This window comes from Pelophylax lessonae (genome assembly GCF_965119305.1).
Source record: "Pelophylax lessonae genome assembly, chromosome: 3".
NCBI classification, from domain to species: Eukaryota; Metazoa; Chordata; class Amphibia; order Anura; family Ranidae; genus Pelophylax; species Pelophylax lessonae.
Window position 1 is genome coordinate 591,207,258 of NC_138770.1, and position 16,949 is coordinate 591,224,206.

Genomic DNA, 16,949 nt, shown 5'->3' on the forward strand with positions numbered 1-16,949 from the left:
TTTAGGAAAGTTGGAAGAGCCATGTGAATTATCCCGATGCCCCGTGGCATAAATGTACATCCATATTTGCTGATTTATAGTACAGATACAATATAATATATTAGAGCCCTTTATTCCAAACTATATTTCAAGAAGGGTCTACTGTATGAATTAGGGAACAAGAACCACAAGAATTTGCTTTTAGCAGGGTCCCTCTTTAAAGAACCCATGCTCCATTTAATACCAACAGCAAAGAAAAATAAAGACGTTAAAGCATTCGTCCAATCTGCTTTTTTGACAAACTGACATTAAACAACGAAGTGACTTTTGTATGGACATTCAATTTTCACGTCAAGCTTTGGTTTACTAGTCTCAAACGCCAACCTCTATACTAGCATTTCTATTAGGCACCAGCCCTAATTATAATCCAAAGTGAAGAGAATTAAGAAGAAAAGGGCGTTTTAATGTAAAACACCTGCGGCCATACGGTGGATGAAGTGACACAAGTAATCATTAAAGAAAAATGGATACACGTTAAATTAGGGGTGCTTTAAAATCTCACACATGTTGAACTGCTTAACTCAAAATTACCCAAAATATCATTTAAAAAAAATCCCTAAATGGATCGTTACATTAAATTTGCAAAATATTTAACAAGCATTATGTAGTTACATCACAGAATATAATATAATCACCGAAATGCCTATAGATTTTAGATACATTACCTTTATATCAATTATATACTGTACATGCTAAATTAAAAAAATGAGGCATATGGCTAGAAAAAGAAAGCAAATTTACATACTGATCACCAGCAAATATAACTTTGTATTCAGTGCAGAAATAGCATACAAGAGAAACTTAGTGACTTGGTCATGGCAATAGTATGGGGCTGCCATTGCTGTCTACTACTTTGAGAATGCTAGTTCCCTGCGTGTCATGCTGATGCTTTGGCTTCCATGCTTTTCAATTCTTCAGCCTGGAACAAATATAGAGACTTCTGACCCTTTTACAGCATGCTTTTTCAGGGTCTGTGACTTAAAAGTATTGAAACTTCACACAGCCAGGCAACTAGCAATTACAAAAGAGGGCTAGCAAAGGCTTCCTCCATACTTTTCTCTTGACATTTAAACATTTGAGGACATCGACAATAACCAGTTCTGCATGATATTGTGGCAGCCTATATATAACACTATATTAAATGGTGTCTATTGTATATCTCAAGAGCAGTATACTACAATTGTAGCATGCGAACAAACAGCTCCTGGCTATGTACGTCCTACCCCATTGATACAAAAGCTGGTTTTGATAAAGAAAAACATTGGTCACCTTTTTAAAGTAACATATATTATGTTCTCTACCATGCATGCATTTATTTAAGTCCATATGTACAAACTTTCACTGACACAGGTACTCTCTATAGCTAAAAATATTTCCAATACTTCCTTTACTTTTGATCCCTCAATGCACCTACAATACAAGAAGCATCAGAGGTCATCTAGGTACCTAGGAGTGCTAACACTTCAGCAAAGAGAGCAAATGGACTTACTTTAAGTGGACTTACTTTAAAGTGTGCACTCTATGACATAGGGCTGTGCCTTTAAAACTAAGGACTGCATGTCTATATATTCTGTATATATATATAGTGTGTGTGTGTATATATATATATATATATATATATATATATATATATATATATACACACTAAATTGTCAAAAGTATTGGGAAGCCTGCCTTTACACGCACAAGAACTTTAACAGCATCCCAGTCTTAGTACATAGGGTTCAATATTGAGTTGGTCCACCCTTTGCAGATGGAGCCAGGCCTTCTCATTCAACATCTTTGCCAGACCTCACAAATGCGCTTCTGGAAGAATGGTCAAACATTCCCATTGACACACTCCTAAAGCTTGTGGACAACCTTCCCAGAAGAGTTGAAACTGTTATAGCTGCAAATGGTGGACTAACTCAATATTAAACCCTACGGCCTAAGATTGAGATGCCATTAATGTTCATTAAAGTGTGCTTACACTATTGACATATATATATATATATATATATATATATATATATATATATATATATTTATATATAGTAATGATCCAGGGCGATTAAACTGGCGCACACAATTTGAGGAAGTAGTGCCAGTCCAGACTGCATTTTTAAGAGCATGGCAGCCCACTTTTATTTATAGGAACAGAAAGTTCACAAAATAACAGCAGTTTTCCTCGCAGGGGGTTTCACTATTACTGTATATTGTTCATTCAGCCTCCTGGCTTACTCCCTTTCACACAGCTGCTTCAGGCCTCACGCCTAGGCCTTAGGTCTGCTCCTCAGACCAACACAAGTACCCTTCGCTTAAGCTCTCTTTACTCTCTGGAACCAGCTTCATGCTACATCTGCCTCCTGCAGGTCTGTATGCTCTGGTTGCTAACTGCAGCCTCTCTCTATTAGAGATGGAGGGAGCCCTCCTGACTCCCGTACACAGACCTCGTGTCTGTAGGGTGCAGCTGTCTCCAACTGGGGGCTCTGAGTGCTAACCCTGGGAAGAATATGAACCCAGCCCACAGGTGTTCAATCAGGTGTAAACTGCTAATCCACACAGTGACCCGGGGTCGCCTCTCTACAAAAAAAAAAGAAATATATATATATATATACACACACACACACTGTATATACCAAAAATGTGGGGAATATATATATTCCTTACATTTAGGGGTATGGGCCTGTGTCACAGAGGCCTATGCTTATAAACCTAAAGATACATATAATATGGCTATAAATACAATGCTTGTCAGGACAGCAGAACATTTTGTATATAGAAACTAAGTCCAATCTGCATCACCTTGTATGTTTATTAAGAAAGTTACAAACTCATCAAAAAACATCACACCTGAAGGTTCCTAACAGGTCACAGTTTTTTTTTTTTTGAGTTTGTAACTTTCTTTTTTTCTTATACATATATACTGTGTATATATATATATATATATATATATATATATATATATATACACACACGCACATATATATATATATATATATATATATATATATATATATATATATATATACACACACTTATTTATGGTGCAGAACTCTAATGCCAATGGTGCACCCTTACTGTACACACCCATTCATATTATATACTGTATATGTGTATATATACAGTGGGTACGGAAAGTATTCAGACCCCCTTAAATTTTTCACTCTTTGTTATTTTGCAGCCATTTGCTAAAATCATTTAAGTTCATTCTTTTCCTCATGAATGTACACATAGCACCCCATACTGACAGAAAAACACAGAATTGTTGACATTGTTGAAGATTTATTAAAAAAGAAAAACTGAAATATCACATGGTCCTAAGTATTCAGACCCTTTGCTGTGACACTCATATATTTAACTCAGGTGCTTTCCATTTCTTCTGATCATCCTTGAGATGGTTCTACACCTTCATTTGAGTCCAGCTGTGTTTGATTATACTGATTGGACTTGATTAGGAAAGCCACACACCTGTCTATATAAGACCTTCCAGATCACAATGCATGTCAGAGCAAATGAGAATCATGAGGTCAAAGGAACTGCCTGAAGAGCTCAGAGACAGAATTGTGGCAAGGCACAGATCTGGCCAAGGTTACAAAAAGATTTCTGCTGCACTTAAGGTTCCTAAGAGCACAGTGGCCTCCATAATCCTCAAATGGAAGACGTTTGGGACGACCAGAACCCTTCCTAGAGCTGGCCGTCCGGCCAAACTGAGCTATCGGGGGAGAAGAGCCTTGGTGAGAGAGGTAAAGAAGAACCCAAAGATCACTGTGGCTGAGCTCCAGAGATGCAGTCAGGAGATGGGAGAAAGTTGTAGAAAGTCAACCATCACTGCAGCCCTCCACCAGTCGGGGCTTTATGGCAGAGTGGCCCGACGGAAGCCTCTCCTCAGTGTAAGACACATGAAAGCCTGCATGGAGTTTGCTAAAAAACACCTGAAGGACTCCAAGATGGTGAGAAATAAGATTCTCTGGTCTGATGAGACCAAAATAGAACTTTTTGGCCTTAATTCTAAGCGGTATGTGTGGAGAAAACCAGGCACTGCTCATCACCTGTCCAATACAGTCCCAACAGTGAAGCATGGTGGTGGCAGCATCATGCTGTGGGGGTGTTTTTCAGCTGCAGGGAAAGGACGACTGGTTGCAATCGAGGGAAAGATGAATGCGGCCAAGTACAGGGATATCCTGGACAAAAACCTTCTCCAGAGTGCTCTGGACCTCAGACTGGGCCGAAGGTTTACCTTCCAACAAGACAATGACCCTAAGCACACAGCTAAAATAACGAAGGAGTGGCTTCACAACAACTCCGTTACTGTTCTTGAATGGCCCAGCCAGAGCCCTGACTTAAACCCAATTGAGCATCTCTGGAGAGACCTAAAAATGGCTGTCCACCAACGTTTACCATCCAACCTGACAGAACTGGAGAGGATCTGCAAGGAGGAATGGCAGAGGGTCCCCAAATCCAGGTGTGAAAGACTTGTTGCATTTTTCCCAAAAAAACTCCTGGCTGTATTAGATCAAAAGGGGGCTTCTACTAAATACTGAGCAAAGGGTCTGAATACTTAGGACCATGTGATATTTCAGTTTTTCTTTTTTAATAAATCTGCAACAATGTCAACAATTCTGTGTTTTTCTGTCAGTATGGGGTTCTATGTGTACATTTATGAGGAAGAAGAATGAACTTAAATGATTTTAGCAAATGGCTGCAATATAACAAAGAGTGAAAAATTTAAGGGGGTCTGAATACTTTCCGTACCCACTGTGTATATATATATATGTATACTCACTCATGTACAGCATCTAACAAAACAAGTAGCTCGTCTGGCGCTCATCACTGTTGAGAAAAATACCCTTACAGCTCAGCTGATATTTTGCTTACCTCATCTTGATTTTCCGTCAACCATTCTTTGGCTGTGTTCAAGGCTATGCAAGCTGCTGGCTCATTTGGAAATCCTAAATGATTATTAAAACAAAAAAAATACAATCAGTAAGCAGAGAGATGCAAACATAAATGAATGTATTTGGGACGTACAGTGTAATGAAAAATAATGCACTCTCACAGTTTACGATCGGAGAAGACTCCAAGTGTTATGCTGATACAACAAAACAAAGCATGCATAATGCAATTGTTAAATTTGAAATACATCTTATTCTTACAGCCAGGAATGTTTGTCCTACTTTTTTTTTCTTTGCTGTTATCACCTTTTGAAGGATATAAATTTTAATATGCAATAGCCCATTTTCTCACATTTATTTATTTAGGTCACCTAAGTGAGCTCGAAGAAAGTGATTGGCGAATTCTGCAGCAGATGTTATGGCCGAAGACATCCATATTTCATGCTGGCAATAACTAAACATTTACAGCTGCATTCATTACAGTAAAATTATACCGCCCTAATTCTTCACACTGTCTCCAATGATCTTGTTTAGATAGCTGTGAGAAACAACCTTGTAGGTCAAGGATATCGGATATAAACCTACAATGTTAATGGTGTAGTGGTGGAAAGTTAAGGAGCATGGTAAAGATCTAAGGCAGTCTCTGATGCTTCTGCGGTCTGAACACTGCAATCCGCATCACCATCTATAATGTCTTCTAAAGAACTTCAAGCCTTGTAAGTTTCCCTTTCTAAATTTGCTAGAGTTAACCAGATGGCCAGTCTGCACCTGGTATAGCCAAGGGCAAAAGAAGTGTCTGAAATTAGCTGATATCTTAGGTTGGTTTCACACTAATGCATATTGGATTCAGGTTTCCCCACATCCAATTCACATGACAGGAGAGTGTGACCGGCTCTCAATGAAGCCAGTTCACACACCTCGTGGGGGCTGTGGTCCGCATTAGAAAAGGGTCTGTGCATCTTCTGGTCTGGTTCAGGTCCGAATTCAGGCAAAAATTGGGATTTCATTCACACCTGAAAGAGAGAACAGGGATGCACCAGACCCTTGCTGTGAGCCACGACTGCATCAGTGTGAACCCAGCCTTATACAAGTATAACTAAAATAATACCTTAAAAAATATGTATCGTATTTGAAGCTGGACTCCAGCCTTCCCTTCAGTCTTGTAATGTAAATGCGTAGGATGATTTTTTTGGTACACTATGAGATTTTCACAGTGTACACTAAAAGCTGCAGCAAGTCAGATAGAGCCAGTCTTATTTCCTGGCTGGGGAACATTTATCATCATCTAACTATTCCCTCCCCAACCTTACTGTCCCTGGCCAACCACTTTTATTCATTGGATTTCAGTTCCAATCATGAAGTGGGTGTGGGTGTACCAAAGAGAGTCTGAATGTAAAAGCACCTTCATCAACTGTCCAGCCCAAAATCAGTTTAGGATATGTGGTTAATGGTGGTGCCAAAGAAATCCCCAATAAAAAATCACCAGCACTCCTTTAACACTTTACAATAAAAATAGAGGTTTTAGCTGCATACATTTGCAAACATACAGTATGTGGAAGCCACCCTCTATGAAATGCAGTTCCTAGTTCAAAATGGTTGCAAATCCCTACATATACCCAGTGAGAGGATTATCCTCAGGTGATACACAGAGATGATACAAATCCTCCTACATAAGTTGTATTGGTTTATCTTAAGCTTTTCTATACAATGGTCTAAAGCACACAGATCATAGACTATTTCTCAGCTCTAGCAAACAGGGGGCAGAGATCTGTTGTCACACAATGCACAGCATAGAGCACAGAGCTGTGTGTGCCTAAGACCTAAGTTGAGGAAAAGGACACCCCCCTAATACAAAGTCTCATAGGGAAATATGCACAGCTGAGGATGTAAATCACCTTCAGTGTGCTGGAGAGGGGGCATGGGGGGATGTGGGCATCTCCCAAGGTTCAGTGGTGTTAAAACCACATACACACAGGTTGAACTGGATTAACTAAGTGTCCTTATTCAACCCTATGATCTATGAAACTATGACTTGTCAGAAGTGACTCATGTAGACAGAAGAATGACAAAGGAAACAAAAATCACACTGCGGCCATCTCCAGAGGTTCTGTGGTGTCGACACAAACACAGGTTGAACTGGATGGACTAAGTGTCCTTATTCATTCCTACAAACTTTGAAACGATGACCTAGGAGAAGTGGGAACTTTGAAACTATGACCTAGGAGAAGTGACTCATGTAGACAAAGGAATGACAAAGGAAACAAAAATCACACTAGGTGCTTTGGACTGAGGCAGGACACATTACAGAAGCGATATTGTGTTTATTTTCATTTAATAGGTTTACAACCAATTTAACAGAAGTTTGTTAGATTAGTTAGTTATGTACAGCACTCTGCTGGCCTCTCTCACCAGTCATGATTGCCCAGTGAAGCACAGAGACCCAGTGATTATGTCATTTGGTCTAAAGTAGGGTATGTAATGAAAACAGAAAGAATATATTTAAATATGTCATTAGCATGTTGGTGGGAGGGCAAGAAACACAAAATAAAAACAGATTAAAGTTCAACTTTATATTGCTGTCATTCTCAACCCTTGTTCCCCTTTAAAAGAGTCCTTCACACTACAACTGTCCAGACAAGTAAAATGTGTTTCCATGAGCACACATTCCAGAAGTTATCCAGGCAATCAAAAGAGAGATGTAAGAATAATTTACACAATACACTCAGCATTCGTTGTTCTACCATTTCCAGTTGGAGTTGCCCTTTAACTAGCTCTTCAATTTGCAAATTTTGCCATGCCGGTTATGAAGAGATGAGCAATCACAAATTAAGCAATATATAAATACTTAATGGTTTAGGGCCATTTTCTAGGAAACTACAAATGCAAACACGGTAAGGAAGCCAACTTAAGAGCAATACTATGTATAAATATATTAAGCACAAGCACAAATGAAACAATATAGCCAGCACAGCATAATATTTGATAACAGCTGCCAGGCCACTATTAACTACCAAATGAAGGCCCATAGCAAAGTTTGTTTCCAGGCATTATTACCGAACAGCTGTCATACTAAAAGAATAAAAATGATTTTGTACAATCAGCGATAGTTAATACGAACATGGGGGTAGATTGCTAGGTAGCTTATGAAGTCAGCAGTTAATTGTGACAATCACAGCACTCCTGGAAGAATAGAGATGTACATTTAACCATTAGTGTAATAAACTGGCAGCTGTGTATACGTTTATAGAGGTGACATGGGATGTCACATGTTTTCTTTCCAGAACTGGAACAGCATGAGACAGTGATAATTAGCCTATAATTATCTGCATAAAGCTGTACTAGGTTATGCTATTCAATAAAGTGATTATTTTGCTTTAACAATTTGTAGAAAAAAAAATAGTTATCAATATTTATCAGCAGTCATAGAGGTCTATCAGTTACTACTTGTATATGTATTGCCTATTGCTGGCAATGGCACTGCCCTAATCACTGCACTACTTTTGGTAACTTCGGGGGAGATTTCAATAGACATCTGTGCACGAACCCACACAGATGTCTTTCTAATTGCCCCCAAACTCAGGTTTAAAATTGTGCGAATTCAGCTCAAAACCCGCTTTCAGTGTGAACGTACCCTTAGAAAAATAAGATGCAACTAACAGGGTTCCAGAATGCCTAAAAAATTACAGGTCCACAACTCTAATTATGACTACTTTTTTTTTTTTTCAAATCCCTCTCCCCATTTCCCCAGAATTCCAAAAAAAGTAAGCTTTTTTTTATTGTACTATTTACCCCCTTCACTCTCCAGCACTGCCTTCTTTTCCCTGGTACACACGATGAAGTACCTGAATGAGGATGTCTCCTCATATAGTTCCTCAAAAGGTATTGGAAGCAGTGCAAACAATGAAAAATACTATTACAAACACTATGATGTGCAGATACAAAGAAACTGTCCACACAAAAAGTGTATATACACCTCAAAAACCAATGTGAAAACAAACAGGTAGGAGTTTAGTATACTTAGAATACTGTGGAAACAATTACTTGAAGAACCTAAAAGGTCATAAACTCTAACTACATGGATTCAAATTAATGCCCTTTTCAAGATCAGATAATCCCAGATCAAAGTGTAACTGCTGAGAAAATGGGACCACCTCCAATTAGTCTTATATATAAAGTTCCCTTAGTACACGACGTGACAATGTAGGTGAAAAAAACATCTTCTTTTTATCCAGTGAACAGGTGCTCTTTCCACAACCCAGGTGAAATGTGCACTTACCAAAAGCAAGTGTTAGGGGAGCCTGAACATTGTTAACCCTGCTGCTGGATCGCTTCCACTTTTAATTGTCCCAGTAATTTCTCTCCAATATAATAGGGTTAAAAGGATACCAGAGAGTGTACCATAGTGTAATAAGTTTTATTAAAAATGGTTACCAACAATAAAACTCATCCAAGTACTACTCACATGTTGCAGGTGCCTGTAAGGCATCAACACAATCAGCTCAGCTACAATGCGCCACCATTTACAGCCACTGAACCGGCATGTGTTCCAAGCCTGGAGGAGTAGGGTGGATGACAGACCAGATATGACATCAATGGCTAAGCCTCGGTGCATTTTGCGTGCTATGTGTCCTCAGGAAGCTAAGTAGCTATTCAACTAAGTGCCTACCTGTTTGTTTTCACAATGGGACACACACTAAAATTATCGGACAAATAATCGTCCATTTTTATTTTCATGCTAATCTCATATCGAAAATGAAGAGCTTACTAAAGTTCTGAAAATTCTCATAGGACAGAATAAAAATTCAGAAGTGATGTCATGTATTGTATTTCAAACAACAACTGTACTGATTAAGCAAAAATCGTACGATCTGGTAACGTACAAGAAACATTTTCATGCTTGTCCCATCATAAAATTTTGCATGAATTGTTGTTATTGGCTCTCGAAAGCTACGTGCTAACAATCAGATTATCGTATGATTGCTCCAAAAGCAGTATTTTCATACAATTTTCTGATCGTGTGTACAGGCCATATGTCTTTCGGCGCTACTCCATGCCACCCACTTCCAGGCTGTATGATGAACAGTGGCATTTAACCCCTTCTTGTGAGCCCAGGCTGTCATGGACACACCCCTTGCACTGCATCATCATGTGAGCACTATTCCTGCTGCAGTAGGTTCCTCCCCATCGCTGACATAAGGCAAGAGGAAGAAGCCAAAATACAGGTGAAATAAGGTATGTAATAGGGGAATAAAAATAAATAGGTGCAGGGGAATTCAGATGGGGGAAGACTGGGGCCCCAGGGGGTCGGAGGGGGGATATACTGAATTTTTTGTAACGTGTGAAGGGAAAAGTCTCAAAGTAATGAGAGCATAAAAGATATAAACTACTTACCTTTCCGGGGAAAAAAAATGCTGTGAAATTTTCCTTGCAGACAGAAGCCCCCATGTGTCAAACTACTTAGAACTTTCAACAAGGGTCAAACACTGAGGCTAGACTCACACTTATGCAAATTGGATGCGGGATAAAATATATAAACTACTTACTTTTCCAGGAACATCAATGCTTCAAGCCCTTTTTAATGCTGGACATACAGCGGGTAAAATATGTATTGAGCACGTCACTATTTTTCTGGGTAAATACATTTCTATGTTGCTATTTTAGAAAGCCAAGGAAACTCTCTTTGGTTTTAAAAAAAGAAAATAAAATGGCTAGAATGGCCCAGCCAATCACCTGACGAGTCCATAGAAAATCTTTGGAAGGAACTAAAATTTTGAGTTCATAGAAGAAGCCCACAGAACCTTCAAGATTGAATGTAAATGGGTCAAAACCACACCTGAGAAATGCATGTGACAAATTTCTCCATACAGGAGGCACCTTGAAGTTGTTATTACAGACAAAGGGTTTTGTACAAAGTATTAAATACATTTCAGTTAGCATGTTCAATACTTTTTCCGTGTGTCATTGAATTTATTACATATACCTTAATTTCTGAAATAATTTGTTTTGGTTTCTTTGTATGTATGGATTGCATGGGTTATTTATTACCGACGGTGAAAATGTCACGTCAGTTGCACCTTATATTATAAATATTTACCTAGAAAAATGGTGACATGTTCAGTTCCTATTTTTACCCACTGTATAACTATAGGCCTAGGTATTTAGTCATGTGATTTGTAGAGGAGGCTAAAATGTAATACTGGCTGTCCTACCTCTTAACCACTTAAGCCCCGGAGGATTTGGATGCTAAAGGACCAGGGTTTTTCTTGCGATTTTTTACTGCGTGACTTTAACGGACAATTGCGCGGTCGTGCGACGCTGTACCTAAACGAATTTGACGTCCTTTTTTTCCCACAAACAGAGCTTTCTTTTGGTGGTATTTGATCACCTGTGCGATTTTTTGATCACGCGCTATAAACAAAAAAAGAGCGTAAATTTTGCAAAAATAATATTTTTCACATTTTTTTATATGAAATTCCCCCAAAAAAATGTAAAAATCAAAATTTTTTAACATTTTTTGGCCAATTTGTTTTATGCTACCTATGTTTGGTAAAAAAAAAAATCGCAAAAAGCGTATTTTGATTGGTTTGCGCAAAAGTTATCGCGTTTACTAACAAAGGGAAAGATTTTTGTCATTTTTGGTGTTTTTTTTTAACGCGTAATGGCGGCGATCTGCGATTTTTTTTTCGGTACTGCGACATTGCGGCGGACAGATCGGACCCTTGACTGACATTTTTGACACTTTTGGGGGTACCAGTGACATTACTGCAGTAATCAGTGCTATACATATGCACTGTTACTGCAAAAATGACACTGGCAGGGAAGGGGTTAACTTTATTGGACAGGGAGGGGTTAAGTGTGTCCTAGGGGCGTGATTCTAACTGTGCAGGGACATTCCTATTGGTGTAAAAGCAAAGATCAACCGTTCTAAATAGTAGAACGGACAGATCTTCACTTTTACACAGGGAGAACTGACAGGCAGCTTGTTTACACAAGCCGCTCTGTCTTTCTTCCTTCACAGGAGCGATCGTATTGTGACTGGCGGACATCGAGTCCGCCGGTCACACGCACTGACTTGTCTGTGAACGAGCCGCGGCGGGCGCGCGCCCGCCCGCAATAGGCTCGCAAGTCAGTGACAGGCGAGTGACGTACCGATACGTCACTCTGCCTGGCCGGGGCTGACCGCCGCAGTATATAGTCGTGCGGCGGTCGGCAACCGGTTAAACAGAGATCTTGTGGTTGAATTAGTAAGGCAAATAGGTTTTTCACTTTGCAACTTGAATTAGCCCTTCACTTAGTGAAAATTCACTTTGCAAATAATAGCCAATGATGTGCAAAGAACATTAATATATATATATATATATATATATATATATATATATATATATATATATATATATATATATATGTTTTTTTACTTGCAAATGATTGAATGATGGAAGAAAGTAGAGTTTCACATCATTTATTAAGCATAGAGAAAACTCTGATGCACTGTGAAAGTTTCCTTGCAGACAGGAACCCCATGTGTCAAACTACTTAGATCTTTCAATAAGTGTCAAACACTGAGGCTAGGCTCACACTTATGCAAATTGGATGTGGATTTCTCCGCATCCAATTCGCACATCAGGAGCCTGTGACCGACTCTCAATGGAGCTGGTTCACACAGCTCTGAAACGGCTGCGGAGCAAATTGCACAGGAGTCATGTGCGACTTCTGGTCCGTTTCAGGTCCGAATTCAGCCAAAAATTCAGACCTGAAACAGTGAACACTGAACCCGGATGCACCGGACCCCATGCTGTGAGCCGATCTGCATGGAGGTATGGACCCAGCCTGGAAGGAAGCTGAAACCGCATCCTTTAATGGAAATGAAAACATTTCAGCAATTTTATCATTATCTACTTATCAATCCATTCAAGAATCTTACCACAACTTAATTTCAGTATAGGGGTACCTGAAAAGTTAAATTGATACATAGCACAGGGTACAGCCTCCAGAGAAATGAATTACAATCTCTTTGAACCAGTATTAGTTAAAAAAAAAAAACCTACACTGTTATCATCACAAAGTTGGAATTTATATCAGGATTATCATTTGAAAAAAATATGCTTTGATTAGTTATCTTGCATAATATTGTATTTCCTGAGAAACTCAAACAATGTCTATAAAATAAGTTTTGTGGAAGCTTTAACATAATAATGTAAATTCAAAAGATCTAATCTAATCTGAGCTTTCCTTTTACCACTTGCCCTCTGGAATATTTACCCCCCTTCATTACCAGGCCATTTTTTGCTTTTTTGCCACTGCGTTATTTTAATTGACAATTGCGTGGTCATGCAAGACTGTACCCAAATTATATTTATATCATTTTTTTCACACAAATAGAGTTTTCTTTTGGTGGTATTTAATCACAATTGGGTTTTTTATTTATTGCGCTAAACAATATTTTTTTACTTTCTGCTATAAAACATATCCAACAATTTTTTAAAAAAAAATCAAATTCTTCAAAAGATTTAGGGTCAATATGTATTCTGCTGCATTTTTGGTAAAAAAAAAAAATCCCAGTAAGCGTGTATTGGTTGGTTTGCCCAAAAGTTATGGCGTGTATGAACTATGGTGTATATATACTGGATTTTTTTTTTTTTTTTTTTATACTAGTAATGGCATTTACCAGCGACTATCAGGGCTCTGATAGTATGGTGGGCAATCGGACACTAACCGTCACTTTTGACATTTTGTGAGAACCAGTGACACTAATACAGTGATCAGTGCTAAAAATATACTCTGTCAATGTACTTATGACACTGGCTGGCAAGGGGTAAGCATCTAGGGCGATCAGGGGGTTAAATTTGTGCCTAACAGTACTTGATAAATTCACTGTGTGCTATGTTTTTCTAAGGGATGTGCCAGTTTTTATGCTCCCCATTGACAGGACAGAGCTCTGTGTTGTTTACTTTCATAGAGCTTTCACCTCTTCGATTAGCGGGTCCCAGCCAGCAATCATTGGCCGGGACCCACTAATCGCCTTGTGCTGTGACTAATCACAGCACAGTCGGTGCTCCCCCTACCCGGAAGAGCTGGATCACATATTAGATCCATGATTCAGCACCGGAGAGTTGCTCTGCTGAAATACTCCTACGTGAGGTGGTCAGCAAGTGGTTAAAGAATATCTTGTAATTCTGCCATAAATGTGCTTATTAAGAAACTTCCTGTTATAGGGTGACAACTCTCTGTCATTGTCTCCCCATCACGCTGTTGTGCTGGCATTCTGTCACACAACTTTTACTAGTGGCTGTCTGAACACGTGTTATGCAGACATGATCCACTATTGTCAGCATTAGGAAGCACACCCAGAGAAAAGGTGAAAACAAGTATTTATCTAAACATAAATGGCAATTATTTATGATGCACAGTGGTTTGTGAAGCTACATGCTATTCAGTTAGGGATTACATCATCTACTTTAAACCTTGGAATGGAAGTGGCAGCAATTTTTGACTATGGTGGCCATTGTGTTTAGAGGCTGGTTCTCAATGGCTGTAAACCCAGCCAAAGATGGAGCATTTTTCTTTACTGCAACCATGAGTTGAAGATGAAGAAAAGAAAATCACCTGATTCCCCCACTTAGCCCTCTCATGGAGCCATTGTGTTCTCCCAGCAGGGGGGCGTCAGGGAGAACACAGTGATTACTGCTAGTGGTTAAAACAGCCACTATCAATAATCACATGTAAAAACCAACAGGCTGGTCGTACCCCAGTTGATTGCTCGATTCAAACGTTTGTGGCCGACTTAAGTGTGGATAGGTGAGGCAGCATTAGAAGCTACAACTGTGTAAGACTTAGAAGGTGCAATGAATACTACCTCTAATACTTTATAAACAGAATAAGAATGATACATGACTCTTAGGCTGGCCATACACTATACAATTTTCTTGTTCAACTTTCCTTTAGATTTACCAAAACCATATAATATAAGTTCAAAACTGAACACTTTCAATTTGTATGCAATCAGGCAGGCCCTTGCACTACATAGTTGAAGGTAAATCTAAAGGAAATTGAATAAGAAGATTGTATGGTGTATGGCCAGCCTTAGAAATGGTTTCTTACTGCAGTTTGATCACCACTAGCACTGCTAAATTAAATTGTCCAAAATAATTGTCACCCTTCATGTTTAATATTACCAGCCAGGTCAGTATAAATCATCTAAAATTTCTAAAACAAAATTTTGCTAAAAGTATGAAAATAATAATACTGTTATATTGCATTAAAAGGGTGCAAATTGTCTTAAAGTTCATGAACATTTTGGGAATTCCAGGTTTTTTTGGTTTTATTACTTATATTAAAAGTATACTCAGAGGGACATTTTATGTTTAATTAACGATATGAACAACAAGTAGTATTTAATTTGATGCTTCAGAGAACTTAGAGTTGAAGATAAATAAGCTTAATAAGTCCCAAGATGCCTATAAAGTTATTTTTGGCAAAATGTTACAATCTGCAACAAACCTAAAGACATTAATTTTAGAAATTGCAAGAAGACAGGAAATAAATTGGAAATCATTTCATTCTCTTCACTTGGAATGTTAAAGAAAAAAAAAAACGTGTTTATTTTAAAATTCTGTCCTTATTTAATTTGATTTAGAATAGCATCCTGGTAAAATCCCTTTTGTAGCACCCTACCCAAGAAAAACTTTATTACCATGCAAAGAAAATCATTTTAACAGATTATTTAAGGATTTCTTGTTGTTTATTGCAGAAGGCCAGAAAACAAGAAAAGAAAAAATAGTTTTAATTAAATGATAATTCTTTGTGAACTGAAAGCAATTTTGGGACAATAGATAAATGCCTGTACTTCACATTGCAGGATGTCTAACTGTGTAATTTCATAAGACTTTAAATTTGTTGCTCACAAAAAGACTGATTAAGGTGCTTTGTTTTGTTTTTGTTTTTTTAATGGCATTCTTTGTGGAGTCTTTTTTAAAATGTTCTGTTATTTTCTGTTATTATGTTGCAATTAGTAATTATTTGGGCATTTTTCACTCTTTTGTATAAATCCCTACTTTTTATTTTTCTTGATTTCGAAGGTTGTGTTTTTTTTTTTTTTTTATAATATGTTTTTGTTGGATCCATTATCTAACATCAAAAAATAACGTATATTTCAGCTGTGACTGAACGTATTGGTGGTTGATTTAGAAAAGTCAACTAGCCTGTTCACTTTGCACAAAAAAATTTCCTTAGCCCAGTGAATGAGGTGAACCCTTGCTAACTTCCATCTTCCAATTGTGTGCAAGATATATATATATATTTTTTTTTCCATGCACATATTCATTCATTTTTTTAAACTGAACTTTCACCACATTTACCAAGTTAAGAGGAAAATGACCTTGCAAAGTGAAGAGTCTATTTGCCTTGAAGTAGAACTATGGGCACAACTTTTTTTTTTTTTCATTTTGGATAGAGCAAGGGAGGGTTATAACCCGTCAGATTTTTTTTTTAGTTTTCACTATTTGTGTCCCATTGCGGAGATTTCCCTTCACTTCTTGTCCCATAGCCTATAGTGAGAGGAAATACCTGCAAATTAAGGGAATTCCTTGGGAACCCTCAAGTCTCCAGAACTAGTGACCCCATTGGAGGATTTCCCCTCTATTACTTTTCTACAGACAACACAAAAATACAAATTTTCTTTTACTTTCACTTTCAATATAATATAGTAAACAGGACAAATAGAGAGGGTGAATCTCCTTAACGGGGGCACAGACAGCAACAAAAACTGAGAAGCCATCTAATCCATTTGTACTTTATCCAAAACTATACTTTAGGTAAATCAACCCCATAGACTTATGGGAAAAGCATGGGGATGTTAACCGGTACCAGTTTTCAAAGAAACATTACACCATTGAGAGTCCAGAAAAGTGTATATACAGTATCTCACAAAAGTGAGTACACCCCTCACATTCTTTGTAAATATTTTATTATATCTTTTCATGTGACAAAACTGAAGAAATGACTCTTTGCTACAATGTAAAGTAGTGAGTGTACAGCTTG

The 16,949-nt window shown here is 38.1% G+C and overlaps 1 protein-coding gene across 1 annotated transcript in view; it reads right to left on the reverse strand.

Moving 5' to 3' along the window:
- MACROD2 (mono-ADP ribosylhydrolase 2) overlaps positions 1-16,949 on the reverse strand; it is a gene marked incomplete at its 3' end in the record, with an annotated part of 3,247,744 nt that overhangs the window by 698,305 nt on the left and 2,532,490 nt on the right. Inside the window, 1 exon segment of the mRNA XM_082250969.1 lies at positions 4,897-4,970. Within this exon segment, the coding sequence (XP_082107095.1) occupies positions 4,897-4,970 (74 nt within the window).